This window comes from Rhea pennata, chromosome 8 (genome assembly GCF_028389875.1).
Source record: "Rhea pennata isolate bPtePen1 chromosome 8, bPtePen1.pri, whole genome shotgun sequence".
NCBI lineage: Eukaryota > Metazoa > Chordata > Aves > Rheiformes > Rheidae > Rhea > Rhea pennata.
The window spans coordinates 26,996,956-27,018,720 of NC_084670.1; the positions used below are offsets into that span (position 1 = coordinate 26,996,956).

Below are 21,765 nucleotides of genomic sequence, written 5' to 3' on the forward strand. Positions count from 1 at the left end.
ATACTCCAAACACTTCTGATGGTGAATATGCTCTGTACCGGTTCAATCTTCAGCTACTTGAGAACGTATCCGCTTCAATGTACAAAGGTTCTGACAATAAAGTTCTTACAGAAAACGTCTTTGCTAGTATTCTTCCCTACGATCTGCAGTTTAAGTGTAAACACCGGATCTGACGTATCTTCACCAGGTAACATTTCAGCTCAGACTGATTTAAAATACATAAAATCTTACAAGACAAACTTTACCTGTGCCCTAGAAACAGATTTCAGCCAATGGCAATGCAATATCAAGAACTCATTCGTATACTTCCAACACTGCGTACATAAGCATCCTAAACTATTAGCTGTTCATTAACCGCTTACTTACGAATTTATGTAATATAAAACAAGGTTATAAAAAAAATAATGCACCATGTACGGTAACAAAATACCTAGTCCAAACATCAACTCAGATTAAGTAACTTCCACTTTCTTTTCTAAGCTCTGCTTGCTATACCTGTACTACTACTTTCTCCCAGCATGTACAGCTCTGTTAGGCCTGAAGACAGCAATTTCCTGACCCCAATTTTTGTGTTTGTTTTCAAGATCAACAAAGAGAATTGGACTGTGTGAAGAGTGTGGCCAAATAGAAGAGATGAATTTCTTAAAGCCGCCAACAACTGTGGCTGTTAACAGAACGAACAGTAAGGGAATTCAGAACCAGCTCTCCTATCAAGCTCTCCTACTGTTTTTGAAATCTGACTACATTTTAAACTGGCTAGACTATCAGCTGACTCATCAAAACAGCAATGTTGCACGTCTTTATTCAAACCTGAAATTAAAATCCCTTCTAAACAATGAAGCTACCATAGTAGGAGGGAAAACTTTAGACTAAACAAATGGAATTTGGATCTGAAAAGTGATTACATAAAAATGTCACTTTATTCATAAACTCTAAAAGACTACACTAAAGTCTTGGGGAAGGCCAGCAAATGCTTAAAACAGACAGTGCAGAATGACTCACTAGGGATTAAATCAAACCCTTGTTTCAAAAGAAGATAAAAATGCTTAACAATCAGACAGAAAACCACAAAAAATGCCTCAACAAAAATTCCAGTTCTGGAAATTTTAAAACAAAAAGGATAGGTGCCTAGCTTTGAAAAGCCTGGTTTAAAAACAACAGGGATCTCAGAAATCCAGGAAAAAGACAGAGATAGCCAGGGATCACTGCAATATTTGAGTACAAGTCATATAAGAGTAACAAAGGGGGCCATGCAGATAAAGGAGCTGAGCTATGCATTACAGAAAGCTTAGAGTCAAAAAAGGCAAATATATTGAATAGTAATCTATACCAAATCATTAAAATATCAGGGTTATGTTGCCAACTATCAAATCTTAACGGGGTCAATAATAGATTTCAGACAGACTTCCAAAGAAAACACAATAACTGTGAGGGACTGAAGTTACCTTCAGGACTGGATAAGTGTCAGGAAGGAAAGTGATGCAGAGATTAACTATTTAGCTATCATAAGCAATTGCTTCTAGGAGTACCTGGCCAGAGAAGTCATAAAAGGAAAAGCCTCTCTTAGTCCTTAGGACCTACTCTGAGATGTAGCTGCTGAATACTCTGTAATAACAGTATCAACGCACCCAAATTCAACATTCCTGTAGGGCAGAAAAACCCCACCAAAAATCCAACACCATTTAACCTCAGCTGGAGCTGGGTTAAATGGTGACCTGGAGCTGTCAGACTGAAGCAACGTGCAAGGTGGGGGGTTACAATTTATTGCCATTCACTCAGGCCTTCTAAAGGTAGAATTCAGACACGACGCAATCACACACTATACGGTATGGATATTACTGCTGAAGTCAACATTGTTTTTGAACACATTCCAGGAGGATTCAACAGATTCCCAATAAATCCATATCAGGCAGAATCTGAGAAATTACAATAAAAAGAACTAGCAGGCACATTAGCAAATAATACATCATACAGAAAAGTCAAAATGGCTTTTGCTGGGGGATGTCATGCTTCCTTGATTAAAGTTCTTCAGATGAGACAAGAAGCAATCAAATAAGTCATCTACTTGAGAGAATGGACCTGAGTTTCCAAACAGTGTCTATGGGGTCTTCACAAAGCCTTTTCCAAACCTTCCCCCATGCCCCAATGTTTCTTATACAAAAATAGAAGCACTTGAATTCGATAATTCCTGTTCACGCTACCAAGAATGCTCCCACAACCCTGTGTGAACAGAAATAAAGATTCACTGCCATGCCTACTATACTCCTCCAACTAGTCAAAGTAACTGCACACTACAGTCCAAGAACAAATGATCTCCTGTCTTTTGCCTCTCCCCTGTTTGAGAGGCTCATGTTAGATTTTGCCTAAAGCACTAGATCATCTCACTACTATTACAAGGATACCAGGACAGAATACTCAACTTTTTCCATACCAACTTTGCAAGACTTCCTTGGAAGACATGTAAACATATAAATTCCATACATAATTCACTACAGGAGAAAAAAAAAGCCACTGAGACTCCTGCAATATAAACATTTTGTATGACAAAGATGCTCGAGGTTTTTACCAATTTATCATCAACTGTTTAGCAGTGAGATCACCGCAAACCTCTCAGACTCAAAGCAAAAGCAGTCCATCTGTTTGTGCATGCTGGGAAAGATACATACCACACCCCTAGTAATAACCTTGTAATTCAAGAATATTTATTTCCTCACTAAGACCATGAGACTAAGTTGTGAAAATGACTAATGCTAAAAATACAGCAAGGAAAACCTGGGAATTCATTTACTTCTAATAATAATTTTCCTGTGGTACTACTTACACAAGAAGTGAAAGCAAAGGGCACAATTAGGGCATTTGCAATCTTTCAGAAATTAAAAATACTTACGGCTTCCTTAAGAAATTTAGTTCCAAATATCTCTACAATATAGGGGAAGACTAACCATCTAAAGAAAGCAAGCCATCATTTGTGCTTGTAAGCATGTTCTAGATGGCATATAATCAAGGCGGGAGCTGAAGACACAACTTAAAGAAGCTCAAAGAAAGAAAAATAACCAGAAAATCCTTATTCTAACATTTGCTAATTTTATTCATTTTACTGTTTTCTCTCCCTACTTCTTCAGTGTTTTCTACAGCTTAATAGCCTAGGACTTTTCTCCAATGCTTGCATATTGCTACTTCTCCTGTTAGATCTCCCTCTTTTCACTGATTTCTCTTGTCTGTTTTAAACCTACAGGCACTTATTTCATACAGCCTTCCCAACTGAAGAGCTCAAGCCAGCTTTGTTTGAGAGGAATTAAGTGATTACCTGGTTTCTTTTAAATGGCCGAAGCAAGTATTTTAGGCTGTATTTTAGGCATACTGCAGCAAGCTAAGAACCAACTCTTCTGTCAATACGCCAACAGCCCTCCAGTTTACCTTTGCCTAGCACGCTAAGCGTAATTCCCCCAACCATCTGCGGTTACCAGGCTAGAGATACAGAAATGGGAGGGGGGCGGAGGTAGTTTATTTGCTTCATAAAAATAATTTCATAAATAGAACATTACCTTGCCTGTGCTTTGTAAGATTGTAGTTCTTGTCCTCCATACTCTCTCCCTGCTGACAATATCTCTGGTTACATCCACCTCAGCATCAACAAAACTTCTCTGTTTAAGAGCAGTTATGTCATCATCCAGATCAGTTTTGATAGTGGATCTTTTCTTTGCCATGATTTTTGCTTTGATAGCAGCAATTTTTTCCACAGACATGGCCTCAGACAAGGACCTAAATGAGCAAAAATAGCAGAAGAGACTAAATAATAGCACAAAAAAAAATCTCCGGAAAAAGAAATTGTGAATGTCCTTCTACTTAAAATTTATGGCTATGCCATAAATCATAACACAGTCTCCTTACATACATTTAGAGACTACATGTAAGCTGACAGTGCTATTTCAGACAATAGAACCGTTTTTCTGAGAGAAGACTCCACACAGGTGTACAACAAGAGTGCACAGAGCACTAAAAAAACCCTACTATAACAAGCAGCAGTGAAGACTATAAATTTAAAGCACGGGGATGAACACTTCCATTTACAAAATAATTGAATTTGAGCTCCCTGTTTTGATAGTGGATTACCACCTTCTGTCTAGTCAATGAATCCCTGGTTGCTGTGATGCATGCAAAGCATTAGTCTAAATTCTGGCTGAAGTTCTGCAATGCAGATTTTTTTTTTTTTTTGGGGGGGGGGGGGGTGGAAATCAGTGTTACCAGAACAGAGCATGTAGGCCAAACAAACAACAGATGGTAGTAACTTTGCACTCATTAAGCTGTATTTGAGGTGGTCAGCTCAATCTAGGGCTGCAATATCTTTACCTATGTTTGCTTTTAATTGTACACACAGCAGAATTTGATTGCCAGTGAGCCCTATTCCCTTCCAGGTGAGCTGAAGAATAAAAAGGACTGAATAGTGCACATACCTAATCCAATTTTACATGATTTTTTGAGATCACCTTGAAAAATTAATACAAGTAGCACTGGCTATCAGGCACTCCATTTCTGTAGCTAAGCTACTGGAAAAGGAACTTCTTTTTGTTGCTGCTAAACATACAGTAATGAGTGACATGCACACACCCCAGCCTCAGTGCCTGTGTTGTCTGCAGTTTTTAAAAGGCAGTTTTTTACACCCTGTATTAAAAGTCAATAAGTATAGAACAAAGTAGTTCTATGTAGTAATTCTCACTGCAGCATTGTCTGGTATGCAAAAAAACCTCAAAACACTTGATACACTCAAACTAGCATCCAAATTATTTTACACAAAACAATGAATAGATCACTATATTTTTGACTTTTACTCAAGTGTGGCAATCAGATCTCTTTTTGCAGTTTGCTTTTAAGTATGCCTACACAGGAGACAGATAGGAAGATAATCAAAAGATTTATTTATCATGCAGTTAGGTATAATTATATATTCTGTACACACTTGCCACATTAATTGTTACAAAGTTAACTGATAAATTTAATCCTGATATAGCTGCAGACAAGGATTCATTACATCACCTATGTGAAAGAAATAAATTTTACTTGATAGACAAAATTCAATCTTGAGAAATTAGTTATTTGCAAAATTCAGTGACAACAAAGAAGAAAGTTAATCCATATTCATACATCTTAACTGTAGGAACTACAAATCCTATTTCACATTTTGAGAGCTGAAACACAATGAGAATTAAGCAACTAGCTTTATCTTAGACTTCTGAACTTACACAGCTGACAGTTAACTATCTGATACCAACTAAGTGCTCACTAAGCTTAAAATTTTTAGCATCCACACTGTCTTACTATAATTCCATTTCCTCTCTGCCAGACTTTGGGAAGACATAACCCAAAAGACAGTTGTCATTCTCTATAGAATTCTGGATGGATACAATGGAAAAGGAAAGGCAACTAGCCCTTTAAGTAAATATTAGTAAATACTATCTATAGGAAAAAATATTCCTACCTGATCTGCTCTGTTTGCACGATACCTTCTTTATGTCCTTCCAATCGAGCTGCCAATCGCTCCTTGTCAAGACGCACACACTCTTCATCCTAGTAGTAACAATACAGTTTAATTTTTTGTGCATTCCTTTTTTAATTAAATAAATAAAACTATAAAAAAAGATATTCAGAGTTTAATTTTTTGGGTAAGCAAGGGATATCTTTATTTCCAAGCATTTTTGTAGCTACGCACTAGTGTTAACTGTGTAGCTATTGGAAATTTCCTAAGAACCACCAGGTATAATTAGAATAATAAAAATGAAACTACCACTCCCTTCTAAAAAGCCTTGTTCAGACAACATTTCAAAAGAAAAGAAAACAGTCAGAGGACTAAGCTGGCAACCAAGGCATGTATTTATGTAGGAAATTACATACACACACACATATATATTTAAGGTAAACTTATCTGACACTCAAATTTGCCTAGATATTTAATCAATGATATTTTTAAGGAAAAAATTGCCTAGCACTGTTATATCTTAATGCAGAAGTTTTGTAAGTGACATTCCCAATGTACATTAAAAAAAAAAAAAAAAAGGACAGTCACAAGTAAGGAAGCCTCTAGTTATTCAAACTGAGTTTGAGACACATAGACAGGTAGAGAAATTAGTACAGAAAGACGTAATTTTATGTCATAATTTCAGCTTCCTAGTGGTGAGACCTTTTGCACTCAATTTGTTTTGCTCCCCAACAAAATCTGTTTCTGCTTCCCAGAAAAACCTAAATCAGCATCAAATTTGTCTTATTGCTAAAAAGCTCTTTGAAAAGGCTGAAGCGCAGCAAAACCAGTCATGGTCATATATTAGGAGAGACCTTGAATCTCTACAATGAGATGATCTTTGAACAGCTTATTAAAAAAAAAAGAGACTGAGCTGGCAAAGCAGTAAAGGAACAAAAGATGGCCATATGTTGGAGAACTGCAGTTTCAAAACATATTAGCATCACAACCACATAGGGTAATGAAGAACTTGAGATCATCCAGTAGCCTCTTGTAGCAATCACCTGCTCATGTACCATTAAGAACGTGTAGTTCTTAGGATTACTATGCAGCCATATCTAAGTGCAAATAATGTCCAAATCCAACTCTAGAACAAGTGTATTTATATATTTTCCATAATTCCTCTTCTAAGACCAAATCTTCACTACCCTGAAATATATACACACAGATTTATAGTAATTGACAGAGGAGACTTAACTGGATGAGTATAATAACATATGTGTAATAACGAGACACATTGCTTTTATTAAGCGGTACTTGTGCAAATATACTGTTAAACTAATTACTAAGACATAGTATCAGATAACAGTAATCATAAAGACAACAGTTTCTTATACTGCTACAAAAAAACCCTAAAATAACTGGTAAAATAAGAAATATCCAATGACAGAGCTAAAACTAACATTTCATTTACAATGCCAAGTTATGAATGGCAAATAACAGTAATTAGTCATTAAATAGCATTTAGATTCCAATCACACAGTTCTTAATAGACAGATTTCCAACTACATGTGTAGTATACAAATGCAGTCTGATTTACAGGTGCTTACAGATATATGTGGCCAAGCTTTTCCCTGTCATACTAGCATATACACTTAACATGTTAAAATCTCTAGCAAGCAGGATTCTCACATTTAAATCAGAGGCTGAAATTCTTGAATTCAAACTCTTTACAGTTCACTTACACACTAACAGATGTAATGTGTGCACCTAGAGAGTAAGTAGCTAAGCTGAACTGCTACAAAAACAGATAAATAATATAATCATTTCCCTCCCCCAAAATTTGCACTGATGAGTTACTGTCATTACCTCTATTCTTGGTTTCTTTGCTTCTGCTAATATTTCATCTGCTGCTCTTTTAACTACAAGAAAAAGACAATGTTAAAAATAGAAAATTGTAGTACACTTTCATAAAATATACTTTGTTATTTTTTTCAGTTAAACTGTACCTTGTGTGGATCGCTGAAGACCAATTTCAAGCGGAGCACTTCTGTCTATACTCGATGACGTTGCTGTAATCAAACACAGTATTTCATTTAAATACAAAAAGGTTTAAGTATAAAATGACATATGAAACAGACAGACTGCAACAAGGGATATTACAACTAGGTATTCGGAAAAAAAAATCCATAGTGAGGCTGGTCAAACACTGAACCAGAAGACATTCAGAACTCAACTGAATATGAAGTTAGATCATGCTGCTCTGGGTTATTTGACCCTTCTTTGAAAAGAGGCTTGAACCAGTTGACTTCCTGTGTTCCCTTCCAACAAATTTGTCAATGATTCTGTGATCTGTATACTGCACATAGAAGCTAACAGAGTCAAGGAAAATTACTTTATAATCTGGAATCAAGATCTAGCAGCTCATTCAGGTTTTGGAAAAAAGACAACCTGAGGGTCCTTTGAAAATACAAAAACAGCTTACTGCTGTTTTATTATATTACCGACAATCTCAAGTGCCAACATACTTTAAAACACTCCAAGAAAACCTACAAAACATAGCAACTTAAAACAGTAAGTCATATATATTTTTCTCTAGTCACAGAGAAAATTCTTTTCTCTGACTATTGGTAACAAAAATTAAGACTACTGACTACTAGGAAAAATTGCAAAATTGAAAAAGCAATGATTTGACATGTTCTGCTATATTGAAGAATTTATCTCACATCAAAATATATGTATTATTGATAAAAGTTTCCCACAATCTGCAGGGAAGGAAGAAAAACACTGAGCATCCTAATGTGTGACTATATTAACACAAAAGTGTTATTAAATAATAAATAAGCAGCTCAGTTGTAAAGCCGCCTGTAGGAATGCAACTCCTATCCAAGTGCCATAAAAAAACAGTTAAACGTAACAAAATGAAAAATAAAAGGTAGCTTCATCTGAGCGGTCTCAATATATTCAGTTAAGCTGCAAGCTGACTGCTGTTTACCATCCTTTCCTTTACCCACCTTCATATGCCCCATAAATACGAAGCAGGGGAAAGCACTATGCAACCAAGTTAACAGAAAATACTACTCACATGTTTCCCCATTTAGGTATGCCAGCAGGTCTTTCCTATCAGGTCTTCTTACCACAGGAATGTTTTCAGTCTGAAAAGACAGCAGACTTGACATTAGGCTCCCTCAGAGTGTTCCTCTCTGAAGATGTTTCACTTTTACTGAAAACTGTTCGTTCATACAGAGACAGGAACACAGGTGTCCTACCTCCCAAGCAACCACAGCCACTCAGCTTAAAAATACAATTATTTCCTAAAGTATGCTCAGCTACACAAAACAAAAAAAAAATGTTATCTGCTATAAAACTAAAGGGGAGGACAGCCTTTTTCTTCCTTCATTTCAAACTTGCAAGTTTTTTTTAGGTCATGTATATACACACGAGCTTATGTACACAAAAATACACATATACACTTCACTGTACATCTTCTTCCCTCTTCCCATCCAAATTCAGACACTTAAACGCTACCATTGTTTCCTGACAATAACTATGCTCGCCTCACTCATCACAACCTTGCAAATCAGCGTATTTTTTTTACACATGTATACACACACACGAACATATACACACTCTCCATTGTATATCTTGTTCCCTTTCCCCAGCCAAATTCAGACACTTAAATGCTACCATCATTTCCTGATAACAACTATGCCTGTCTCACTCATCACAAACAACTAAAAAAGAACCAACATATAGTCTACTTACTGCAGCACGACGGACATAAACAGGATGTGAAAGGTGTACATTATTAAGCAGGAACAAGATAGAATCCAAAGTGTAGTATTCCCTGGGCTGACCCTCTTTCCCCGTCCTGTAACATAATGAAAAAAAAGTTTAACATTTAACCCCAAACCTCTGCCTCATCCACAAATATTCATTTACTGAACTCACTTCTTAGTAGGTAACGGTTCAAAAAGCAAGTGCCAGTAATACCAGGCCATTGCCAAACTAGTGAATTATTAACCATCTTACCACATTAAGTAATAGATATTTTTCTTACAGCCTCTACGTTTCTGAATTAAAAAAAGAAAAAAAAAAAAAAAAAGGCAGAATAATCAGAAATAAGAGCTGGCCAGGGTGTATAACATATAATAGGAAAGAATTGGGAAACCATAAGGACATACTCTATTACATCTCAAGTGTATTTATTTTTCTGTTTGTCAAAGGCACTATCTTATCTGGGATAGGCAAAGGAATGTATTTCAACTGCAAATGGGGAAAATATAGCATTACATGTTCTTCAGATATCAAGAGACATAATTTGCATCACTAAAGATATCACAGTGAAGAACTCTGAATAAGCAAATTCAGTGAACTTTACAGAGCACAAGGTTCAAAATGATGCTAAAAGATAAAGAGTGACTGTAAACTAATTGCACCCTAAACTAGTAAAATAGACTACAAAATTGCAATGAATTTCCATACTAAAGTCAAACCACTTAGCAACACAGTAGCATCAAGTTCATTCTCAGCTTCAAAATGGCTAGTTTGAAAGTCTAAAAAGGCGTCTGTGCTGCATAATAGCAATTCCAAAAAAACCCACCCTGAAAAAAAATCCTAGTTCCAGTTTGGCTCCATATGCATCAAATCTAACTACCCCGCCACTCCTCCCTCCTCTTCCGTGCCCTCACCCCATGCTGTTACTAGATTTTGCTGAGGAGGCAGTGCCTCCCCCTTCGGGAGGGCCAAAACAAGAACTGCTTCCTAAATACCTTAACAACTCTGAGAGAGGGACATCTGGGGCAGCTTCAGAGCCCTCAGTGCAACCACGGCACTGACAAGCGCATCAACTTCATGGCGCAGTTGCCTGAATCGCCAGACCAGGGCTCCTCCCCGCTGCACCTTCCCCATCCCCAGCCAGTCAAAGCAGCGCGCTCACCTCTAAGCCCGAGCAAGGCTGCTCACCAGAAAGCTATGCCAGAACTGTAGAATTTAAGATTGTCACAGAAGTTTGACCAAACCTGACATTTCAAGAAGAAAATCTTTCAGCAAAACGATAAAGAGTTCCCCTTCTAAGTTTAGTGGCTTTCCTTAGAGCTCACCATCAGCACAGAAACACCTGACACAGAAGTGGCAAGCTCACTGGGGGAAGTCACAAAATTACACCTCAATTATAACTAACTTGAAAGAGCTGCATGACCACTTACCAAATGTGACGTAAGACCATTTTCTCCATACACACACAATGCTACTGTTGCTTTTCGCAGCAGAACTAAAATCAACTACATTAGAAGTGTCCAACAACCTATTCACAGCTGATTACCAGAAGGTTGAACACCTTACTCTCATAAAGTTGCCTGCAAAAGCAAATACGCCTTTACTCACAGAGAGAAAAATGCCCCAAAATACTGGGAGATTGGTAGAATAAAGGATCTCTCTATTACTGCTCCTTCCTCCCAACAGCTTAGTCTCCACATAGGGGATTACGTTTTGTTGATAGTAGACATGGAAAGAGGCATAGTATCTTTAATGCTAGGAAACTATTATCCAAAAATTGGCTTAACGATTACAATCAACAAAACTAGATTCCTCAGTGAGGAATTTCTTGAGCACCCAACTAATTCACTGCTACCTTTGATTAGATGGTGAAAATATTCAGAGTCTGGTAGCAACAAAAGCTTCCTTCACATTTAATTCACTCTGAAGTGAAGTCTATGTCATGTGACACACTTATCACTTCTGTTTCAAAACAAACATTTTAGATAGTCTCACTTCAAAGTCATTATTTCTTCAAAGTGTATCTTACTCACTGAACTTTACATAAAGTGCCCAGCTATTTATCTATTCAATTTTATTTACACTATGTAGCAGCAAGTGACAAAATTCAGAAAATTAATATTGAACAGTATCCTATTAATTTGAAAATGTTGTATTAGAAAGCTATAGGCATTTCCACAGCTCAGCAGTACACATCTGATACTTCATCACTTAAATCACACACTCAAGAAATCTCTATGCTCATTATAATTGTAAAATGATGTTCTATTAAGAATATAACACAATATACTGCTTATTAAAGGAAGAGTGTCAGATGGGCAAAAAGCTGTAGAACAAGGAGAAAAATTTAACAGTCTAAACTGACATTTCAGCAGCAGTTTGTGCCCCTTGTAGATTCAGACAGTGAGAACCTGCAATAAACAAAGAATTAAAAGCATGCCGATTTAAACGCAGCTTGCTTTGCTCAATTTTACAAACATCCAAAGTAGCAAAATAAATTAATCCTCTTACTTCTCATACTACTAATCTCACCAATTATTTCATTAAAAACTTAGAATCCTAAAATTTGGATCTTGAAAGTCCAGTACATTTTATTTTCTCTTTATTTTATTATGAGAGATGACTCTTAATATCCATAGAACTCCAACTTAAAGCTGAAGAAAATATTTACATAATGCAAGAGAGTTTCAGCAGCTTGGTTTCAATACCAGATGCTTATCTGCAGTTTAACCATTCACTGTCAATCCATGGGCAGCAGGAGTTTATTCATTTTTAACTGTTCTTTTTCCTCTCTCATGTTCCCAAGCATGATTTATAAAGGTATAGAGGCCTACATCTTATCCACAAAGGAAAACAGTAATCTTCAAAAATACAAGACTAGACATGCAGACTATCACACAAATTACAACACCCATGACCAGCTGCTTACTATTTAAAAACTTCTCAACTATGCATACAAGCCCCCTCTACTGTGTAAACAAAGCAAGTAAGTTTCTTTGTGGGACCAATTTTCTTTCTTTGGTTTTAAAACTGAATAAACAATCCTTCTTCTGGCGCTACAGATCAACTATTAGATCAAAAAAAACAAAACATTTAATCTTGAGCCATCTAGCCTTCTCCTTGCGCCAGCAACAGAATTTACACAATTATGTTTTGTGGACTAAATCTGGGAACTAACCTGGATTAAAATATTTTTTTTGTGTGTGTGTTTTTTTTCTAGGTTAATTTTAACCTAGATCAGTTCCTGTGCTAGCACAAGCATCAGTCACACAGTGAATAGATCTGAGGGAGAACACAGTGCAAGGCAATATAGCTCTTCTGGCAGCTGTACAGGCTTCTGCCAGCCTAACTGCTCAAGGAGCAACAGTGTTAAATATCTAGGGGAACTACTTCTAATTCCAGCATGGACAGAATGCCCCCACTGCTATTCAGACTTGGATTACTCTCTCTAGACTACTAGTAGAGATGCAATTACAGCAACCATGTTGTGGACACCTAAGACTGAAATCATACTTGCTTCATGAAAGATGAAGCTGTTAACAACTGCTCACTGCAAACACAGTTCAGATCCTGTCAAGCAACAAGCAAATGAAAGGCTTTGAATCTTAAAAGCTTTCTAATGTTTTCCTGCTATGTCCCTGCATAAGCCTGGCAATTAAATAAATTAATGGCTCCCAAACTGTGGTCCCAAAGCTACTGAGTGTATGGAACCGGTTTCACTTTTGCAATGTCTTCAATTTAAATATCAGACAGATACAGTTGCATGGTGGTTTGCAAGAAGTGCTGTGAACTGGTAACAATTTGATCCTACTGAAAAGCTCAGAAGCCACTGATCTAAGCCAACTTTTACTAACTTACTCCAAAATAATCTTTAACGGCTCTGTCACTATAGATGAGGGCACAGTCAGCTATTACGATGCTACGGCTTCTGTTCTGCTCAGAGCATCCTCTTCTCCCCCACAAACTCTCCTCAAAGTAGCTTTACCTTCATGGTTAACATACAAGGGTCTTTTTTTTCCCTCCAGTGCTGTCTCCTGTCCTTTGTTACGGATTCTAAGCCTAACTGGGCCTTGGACTAATTCAAGTTCTCCTAGGCAGTAGCAGAATTTGGCTGGCTTATGGGTTTCCCCTGTTCATTATAGGGCAGCAACAAAACTGGCCTGTCTAGCTAGATGTTACTTGTTATTGCTTAGTAGAAAAACTTTAAGCAATGGAAACATCATAGCTGTCTATACACTTGTTTAAGAAAACAGAATTAAGATTTTTCAAGAATTTTAAAACTTATATACTTATGCAAACACCTTTCTTCCTGTTCAGTCTAGATATCAGCATCCCTCGCTCAACCAGTAAGTGCAAATAAATCCCAAATGAGTTGCTGAAATTTTGAAATGGACAATAAAATCACACATTTATAGTTTTAAACTGAATGCAAATTAAAATCAGTAAAATACATTAAAAAATCTTTCTACAAGTTAACATAAATGAACAGGTTTCTTCTGTCCCCCATAAAAGTCAGGATATTAAGTCAATACTAACATTCTTAGCATAATAATGAAAACTTTTTAAAAAATCTAGGCCATAGACTGAACTGCATTTTTTTTTTTTTTTGAAAAATCCATATATCATTCTCTTTTTCCTATCAAGCTTCACAAGATAATGTAATCTCTTTGACTGGCTTCAGGTAACTGAAATTTTTATTATGTAATATTTGATTAAAACTATTATTTTTCCCTTGGGTTTAAAAGGGATTCACTGAAGTCCTTCTAGCTGAAAAGTTGAAAGTAGGTGGCTTCTAAATACAGACAGAAAGAAAATAAAGAGAAGAACTCCACTGCATCACAAACATTACATATTAAACTAGAAAATTCAACAGGTACAAAAACTAATATGAAACTCTTAAAAAAAAAAAAAAAGAAATTTATCTAGTACTACCACCAAAATGACAGAAGTATTATTTCTACTTGTTCATTATGGTAAGAACGGCTAGGAAGCAGAGTGCATTAGGATGAGCCCAGGAAAAGGCCTCTGCTAGAAGTGGGCTGAGCAAGTACCACAAAGCGCCTGCACAGTTTCACAGAGCTCGCAGGTGGCCACGGAGGAAGCGGCGCTTTGGCCCTCACTTGGGTTGCAAGACAAACCTTCGTGAAGAAAGAAAGAGAGCAATGAAGCTAGTGGAGTAAGGGCATAACACCTGGGGGGGGGGGGGGGGGGAACAACCGGACAGCAGAACAAACTTCGGGAAGGAGCCTCTCCCGCCTCCCCGGGAGAGCCTGCGAGAGCCGCCACCGCCGGGACCTTCCGGTGCCGCCGGGACAGCGGGAGAGCCGGGACAGGCGCCGGTGCCCACCGCGCCCGAGTCCGGGGCGCCGGTTCGCAGGACCGGGCGGGGCCCCGTGCACGCCCCCCGAGGCGGCGGCGAGACCGCCGGGGCGGCGCGGGCTCCCGGGCGGCACCGAGCACCGCCCCGCGGCAGGGACCAAACCGCGCCGCCAGCCGGGCCCGGCCGCCTGCCCCGGGCCCCCGCCGCAGGGCGCAGGAGGGGCGGCGGGGCCCTCCCGGGAGGGCGCAGCGAGGCCGCCCGGCCCCGCGCGGCGGGGCGCAGCCCCGGGGCTCCGCGCCGCTCCGCGCCGCTCCAACTTAGGGCAACTTCTCCCTCCCTCCCCCGGCCCGGCCCCTCCCGGCGGCGGCGGCCGCGCCGCGCCGCGCCGGCCCGGCGCTCACCCCCAGATGACATAGTTGGTCTTGACGTTCTTGGGCCAGGAGAACTCGCCGAAGATCACCTCGTCGCCCTTCACCACGATCTCCTTCTTCTGCGTGTTGTACTGCCGCAGCACGCTCAGCACGTCCGCCATCTTCGCGCCGCCGCCGCCGGCCGCCGCCGCTCCGCCGCGGCCCGGCCCGGCCCCACCGCCAGCCGCGCGAGGACCCCGCCGCCGGCCGCCAGGGCCCGGGCTGCCCGCCGCGAACGCCTGAGCGCAGCCGCCGCGCAAGCCGCCGCCGCCGCCTCCAGGGGGCGCCCGCCGCGGCCCGGCTCGCCCTTATGGGCGCGGGGCGGGGCGGGGACAGGTGAGCGTGGAGCCGGCGGCCGCGGCGCGCGCCCGCCCCGAGTCGCCAGGGGCTCGCGGGGCCGCGGCCCGTCGCGCTGCGTGGGCCGGGCACTCACAGGAGGGAGGAAGCGCCACTCGGGCGAGGCTCGCGGTGGGGAGCGCCGCATCGCGCTGGGTGGCCGCTGCGGGCTTTCTTTACGCGGTCACTCGGGCCCGCGGCGCCCGCCGTCCCGCGGGACACACGAGCATGAAAAGCAGGAAGCAACTAGCCTGTCGCAACGCGCCATCGGTTAGACGAGCTGCGCACTGCAGCGGTCTGCGCTGGCGGCCTTGCTCCCCTGCCGCCCCGGCTGCTCTTCCTCGTGCTGCGCTGTCCTGCCCGGACGGCAGAGTCACACATTCAAGAAACTGGTGCAAAAGCTCTCAAATCGGTGTACTACAACCATGCTACGGATCAGGAAGAAAGTCTTCTGGAAGCTGGATATAAAGCAAAGTGAATCTGGTTTATTAACAATAAAAATGCAAATTCTCAAAAGATTTAGAATGATCACTGATGCTACTGCTTACAAAAAAAAAAAAGCAATGGAATTTGAGATGCTTCCAAATGGTCCAAAATCTGTTTCTGTGTCTTATGCAAAAATGCCCACAGCATCACCCAGAACAGCGTTAGCGCAGAAGAAATACACTTTCTAGACATGTAATGCTTTTATTTATCAAGACACAAAGTCATTATGGTACAATGACACAACAAACATTAATTTCTGCCATGCTGTCATCTGTTATTTGGTAAGCAGTGATTCTGCACATACTCAATGGCAAAGAGCAGCTGATTTTTTTCTTATGCTTCGGGAAAATGTAGTTCTGTTTTATGTCTTTCACTTAAGGATATCTTCAGTAAAAACTTAGATGGGAATTATCAAGATAAGATTCCTAGTTTGGAGATCATAATGGGAACATTAACCATTGTCTCTATCAATAAACAAGAGATGTCAGAGAAAGAACTACTTTCACATAGCATTAGATACTTCAGGGCTTATCAGTTTCATCAGAGGAGATAAGGCTAGAAAAACCTCCATTTAATGCCTTAAGACAATTAAAAGTTACTGGCTTTTCCAGACCTACTGATCTTTTCAATCTTTTCTGAATAATTTGCCCTATTTTATTAACTTAGTATTGTTTCTTGGTTGGGAGCCAACAAAAGCACGTGTGTTGAGAAGCTTTTTTATGATGCATACAAAGATATATATATTTAATAATCATATATATTTACAAAATTATATAGCTCGAAGAGTATTACAAGAAAAAGCTAACCAAAAATGCTACGAGTGAAGATTTAAAGGGAGTTTTAATTGATACAGCAAAGGCACCCCCAAAAGCTTAGCATGCCATAGTTAAGCACAAGGATCAGGACACATGGCTCTGGCTTCATTCACTGTAGCAAAAGCTACTTCTGGGCCTTCAGGAAAATCACTTCGAGAATCTACACTGAATAACATCCCTCTCGCAGGAACGTTTCAAAGCTTAATTAACACAGTGTGAAAGCCTAAACCACAACTCCAGGACATTTTCCCCCCTAGGAACAGCATGTTACTATCACCCTTTGAACACACCTATAACTGACCGCACGGCCTTGTCCGTCCTCACCCTGCCTGGGCTACCAACAAGGCGCCTCAGGCCCCCGCATCTCTTTTCCCTCCAAGGAGTCTCCTCGCAGGCCGGTCCCTCGGGACCGGGAATCTCCCTCTCCTCCTTCCCTGCTGCACATTCCTCTGCCCGCTCCTTCCCTCCAGGCTCCCCGCAGCCGCGGGCCGCCCTCGGCAGCTCCCCGCTGAGGCGCCACACGCTGCGCCTCCCCCCCCCCCATTCCCCCCAAACGGCCGCGCCAACGGCCGGGCCGCGCGCCACCAGCTCCGGCCGCGCCTGCGCAGAGTGGGCCCAACCCCCTCCCCCCGCGGTGCGCTGCCGGGCACCGGCAGCGCCGCGGGCAGCCCCGCGTCCCGCGAGGGGAGGGGACGGAGGGGGAGAGCGCTGCACTGCGCCCGACCGCGGTGAGGACTGCGGGGAAGCCCCGCCCCTTCCTGGCGGCCGCCATGGCCCTGCAGAGGGCGCTGCGCGGGGCGGCGGCGGCGGCGCTGGGGCGGCGGTGCGGAGCGGAGCGGAGCGGGGCGGGCGGCGGGCAGCTCCCCGCGGGCGGCGCGGGGGCCCTCCGGGGGCCGGCGGGCCCCTTCTTGAGCAGGGGGCCGGGCCGCAGGGAAGCGGGGAGGGGCGCGTCGCGGCCGGCCGGCCTCGGGGTGTGCGGGCCTCCGAGCGGCCTCTGTAGGACGCTCGTATATACGTGTTGTCATTGTGAAAAAAACAAGGAAGGAAGGAAGAAACCCGAAACCCACTGACTGGTAACGACAACCGTGTTGGTTAAAGTCTGCGTCAGCCTCTTCATTTGGGCGCTACTGCAGGCATGCGAGAGCTAATGAGACTGTGGTCGTTGCAGGTGGAAGAGTTTATGTGCACGGGGGAAATGCCATTACATACTCAGACAGAACCAACCCTGGCGTGGGTTGAATGAAACCAAACCTCAGAATAATTTGTGAGCGGTAATAATGTGTTCTTTCGTCTGAAAGCTTGAGTATCTGACTTTTTTCATTTCTTTTTAGTTTTAGAATGGGAAATAGGCTGCCGGCTTCTGTAGGATTATCTAATGATGCTGCTGTGAATCAAATACAGGTAATGAGTTATTTTTGAGATGTCTACTGATTTTTCAGTGTTTGCAAAAGTGATAGTTACTTTCAGTTTTTTTCTTTTTTTCCCCAAGCTATGCAAAGATATGCTATAAGTAGTTCTGCATATTGAATTGGATCTTTATGGTTATTACCAAATACTTGCTGCATATACTTTCTAGCCTGGATCCTGTTTTATTTTTCCCATATTCTAGTTAAATTCCATATTGTCCTCTGTGTTGGGCATTAAGCCTTGTAAAATTACTGATTTCAAGTAAGAACTGATACTAAGTGACCATACAAAACCACCTTGGATATACTTGCAGTGAAGTAATAGGCGTCTGTCTGTTTGTCTTCCCACTCATACCCCCCCCCTTTTTTTTTTTGCTACTCTGCTTATCACTAGCATATCCTGTTGGCCTTGCAGACAGGAAAAGCTGTACTAGTACTTCAAGGAGATACAGCTTCTACAGTTTGTAAAAGGTCTGTGATCAGAGAGCAAGAGAGGCTGAGGTCAAGGGACTTTCCTGGCAGTCAAGTGGGAAGCGATTTCAGGTGGGAAGCGATTTTCATTCTGATGTGAAAGCATGGGATGCTTCCCTAGAGAAGGTGCACGACCACCACAGATGTCTTCAGGACAAACATGTGGTGAATGATTTGTGCTCACCATACAGTTGATGGCATCTTCCTGATAGGTATTTTAGTGGAAGTCATTATTCTGCTCGTTGTTTGACTGTTTTGCAAATGCTTTTTAAAGAAAAGTGGCTTACACCTCATATTAAGAATCTTGTGGCTCTGGATTAAAAGTAGAGAGAACTTACAAGTTAAACAAGCTTTTCAGTTTATCTTAAAAAATGAAAAAGAGGTATAGTGGTTAGGAACATTGTTAAGAAGTAGCCAGCCATCCCTATAGCATGGCTGGGAACTCTTCAGTTGTCCTTGTTAAAAATGCCCCCAAAACATTTAAAGAGATTAATTTTCCTGTATTTGGTACCATAATAGTAGATTTCTAACTTACGTATTTGTTTTTGTGACTGTTGGATGTTGTTAAAATACATAGACTTAATTACAAGCACATTGACTTGAACATTCTTTTGAATATACAGGAGATTATTTCTGACAACTGTGTCGTGATTTTCTCGAAAACAACATGCTTCTACTGCAAAATGGCAAAAAAACTTTTTGAGGGTATGAATGTAAATTACACAGCTGTAGAACTTGATGTGAATAAGAATGGAAGTCAGTTCCAAGACATTCTTGAACAGATGACTGGTGGCAGAACAGTAAGTATATCTTCTTGGATGTTATGAGCAGAGACAGACATTATGTTGCAGATAGGTTCTTCATAGACTATGACCACAAACTCTGGACTTTTTTGAGGCAAGATAAACTTGGAATATGAGCTCCTAAGTTAAATACAAGGTACTCCAGAAGGATTCTCTAATGTCTCTTCCTTATGAGACTGAATATTCCTCAGATATGATCTTTTTTGTACTGTCACCGAGGATGTAGGTTTGGTTGACATACAAAAGTCAGTTTAGTTTGTATAGTTACTCCTTTTTCTTGATGATTATGTTGCAATTCCTTTAATTTTACATAGTCCCACTTGACTCAATATTTTGTACATATTCCAGTCTCCTATAATGACTTTATCCTAATTCTGTGTGGTGTGTGAAACATTAAAAATTTTTCCTTTTATATAAATGTTATGGAAATGTATATGTTTTAATATTACCATATGATTCATATTAATATTCATATTAGTAGAAATATCAGATATAAAGAAGGCTGGCATTTAAGTACTACGGTTCCTATATGGGTTCACTTAAGATTTTTGTCTTGGTTCCTAAAAGTAACTGATGCAGGTTTCATATGCTTGATAGGTCCCAAGGGTGTTTGTCAATGGGACTTTTGTTGGAGGTGCTACAGATACTCAAAGGCTTCACGAGGAAGGCAAGTTGCTTCCATTAGTTCATCAGTGTCAAGTGAGAAGAAAATCCTGAACATCCATCTAGCCCAGCTTAGTCCTGTTTGTTCTTAACCTCTTGCACAGTTAGAATTTCAGACACGTTAAAAGGTCACAAAGGTATGCTGCGAAGGTACCCCCATCAGCTGGACTTAACAGGACATCAAGATACAGCTTTCTGAACCACAGATCATTTTCTGACACAGACTTCATGGGCTTGGCAAATTATTCAGTCTCCTTGCCTCAGCTTTACCACAACCAAAATAGCAATACAAACCATCATCTACCTCTTGGGGCTCTTAAGTGATGATGTCTCATAGTTGGTGTTTTTTATTGCTATTATGTCCTGATACTATGCTTTGGAGAAGTATAGATTTGTGTGTCAGAAAAAAAAACTATACCAGTGCATGTGAAATGAGTGATGATGAGACCTGCACTACTGTTTTCAACAAAACTTGTCTTGAAGATCTTCTGCACAGTGCTAAAAAGTTCTGAACAATTCTGTATTTTATGGTGCAAATTAATTTGCTTTCTAATTTTGTTCTAACATAGTTGCAATAAATGTCAAAGTTCAGTTTAATAGTTCCTTTAAATTTATTTCTTCTCTGAATGTCAAAGGTCATCATGAAATACAAAGCAAAACAAGCTTGTAGTTATGTTACTATATGTCAAGCCTGGTGTTATTTTATTCTGCATGCTTGTACTAGTTTAGAATCTTTTCCTTCTGCTAAAAGCAGTGTCTACAGTTAAACTTCTGATGGTTTCAGGGGCATATGTATATTTTAAATAGTAATGGAAATACCTGTTTTTACTCAAAATAAATTGTAATGCCACTACCTTGCCACCAGCTGTTGTGCTGTATTTAAATTATGGAAATAAGCTATTGCAAATATGGAATTAGTCAGTGAGTGGGATCTAAAGTGCTTCGGTCATTTATTTTAATAGAGGAGAATAGTACTACGGGAAATAGGTTTACTTTTCTCTTGTATAGTCACTGTTCAAGTAAGTGCAAAGTTACAGTAACTTTTAAGCAGTGCATCTGACAACTACATCATTAAACTTTTACATGGAGTTAATCTTTCATCTATGAGATTTCGTATTATGTACAAATGTATGTATTATGTAATTTTTGTATTGTGGTACGTCAGTTAAACATTTGTTAAATCATCACGTAGTGGAGGGCTTTTCAGAACATAAATTTTTCAAAACTTACTTTCTATGTAAGTATTGCAGCTGAATCAATTTCTGCTTTAAACAGAAGAGTTAAATCTGTATTCAAAAAGTTCTAAAATCCACGTATATTATTTGAATTGCTCTGAAACATGGTGTGTCATATTGGGGGAGAAAGAATTCAGTTTCCACTGCAAAAAAAGGGGGGGTTCAGTTGGTTTCTCAAGATACAGGCTTTGGCAAGGGAGAATGCAAACTTCTCTTAAAGTTGGCACATACCTATGCTAGAGGAATTACTAAAGTCTTACTGCTGCTATTGTTCAGCAGTTGTTAGCCAGCTTCCCCCCCCCCAAAAAAAAAAAAAAAAAGTCATTCTAGGGTTTAGTGATCTTAGGACAAGAGAGTTAGGTCTGTTACTAGCCAGTCCCTTCTGACATGTGTTTGCAATGGATTAATCACAGTTTTAAAACTAGCTCAGTTTCTATCCTATCTTAGGATCTTCTGTGGGGGAAGTCTTCCAGTTGTAACCAACTTCCTTGATAAGTTTTCTCTCTCTGTAAATGTCTCTGGAAGATCTGGGCAGTTCTGCAGGCATGGTGTGGCATGTCTGCCTTTGCTCCTTTGCCTCTGTCAATTTCA

The 21,765-nt window shown here is 40.5% G+C and overlaps 2 protein-coding genes across 3 annotated transcripts in view; one reads left to right on the forward strand and one right to left on the reverse strand.

Annotated features, from left to right (window-relative positions):
- The window catches only part of CDC73 (cell division cycle 73), a 105,822-nt gene extending 90,693 nt beyond the window's left edge, over positions 1-15,129 (reverse strand). Inside the window, exons 1-7 of the mRNA XM_062581644.1 lie at positions 14,951-15,129; positions 9,218-9,323; positions 8,538-8,607; positions 7,462-7,524; positions 7,322-7,374; positions 5,477-5,565; positions 3,546-3,762 (exon numbers count right to left, since the gene is read on the reverse strand). Coding sequence (XP_062437628.1) covers positions 3,546-3,762; positions 5,477-5,565; positions 7,322-7,374; positions 7,462-7,524; positions 8,538-8,607; positions 9,218-9,323; positions 14,951-15,081 — 729 coding nt within the window. The 5' untranslated portion in view covers positions 15,082-15,129. The remainder of the gene's footprint in view (positions 1-3,545; positions 3,763-5,476; positions 5,566-7,321; positions 7,375-7,461; positions 7,525-8,537; positions 8,608-9,217; positions 9,324-14,950) is intronic.
- A 2,216-nt stretch (positions 15,130-17,345) lies between these two features.
- On the forward strand, positions 17,346-21,039 carry GLRX2 (glutaredoxin 2). Of its 2 annotated transcripts, none has more exons than XM_062580887.1 (4): positions 17,346-17,419; positions 17,928-17,997; positions 19,097-19,273; positions 19,874-21,039. In XM_062580887.1, the coding sequence occupies exons 1-4, from the start codon at positions 17,367-17,369 to the stop codon at positions 19,991-19,993; spliced, it is 420 nt and encodes a 139-aa protein (XP_062436871.1). In that variant the 5' UTR covers positions 17,346-17,366; the 3' UTR covers positions 19,994-21,039. The 2 variants fall into 2 exon arrangements, with proteins under 2 accessions (XP_062436871.1, XP_062436872.1); XM_062580888.1 differs by lacking the exon at positions 17,346-17,419 and adding an exon at positions 17,552-17,729.
- The last annotated feature ends 726 nt before the right edge of the window (positions 21,040-21,765 follow it).

Coding starts and splice junctions, on each gene's coding strand:
- GLRX2 (XM_062580887.1), top strand. CDS start 17,367: ATGGCCCTGCAGAGGGCGCTGCGCGGGGCGGCGGCGGCGGCGCTGGGG. Junction 17,998..19,096: donor CTGCTGTGAATCAAATACAG/GTAATGAGTTAT, acceptor TTGAATATACAG/GAGATTATTTCTGACAACTG. Junction 19,274..19,873: donor AGATGACTGGTGGCAGAACA/GTAAGTATATCT, acceptor TATGCTTGATAG/GTCCCAAGGGTGTTTGTCAA.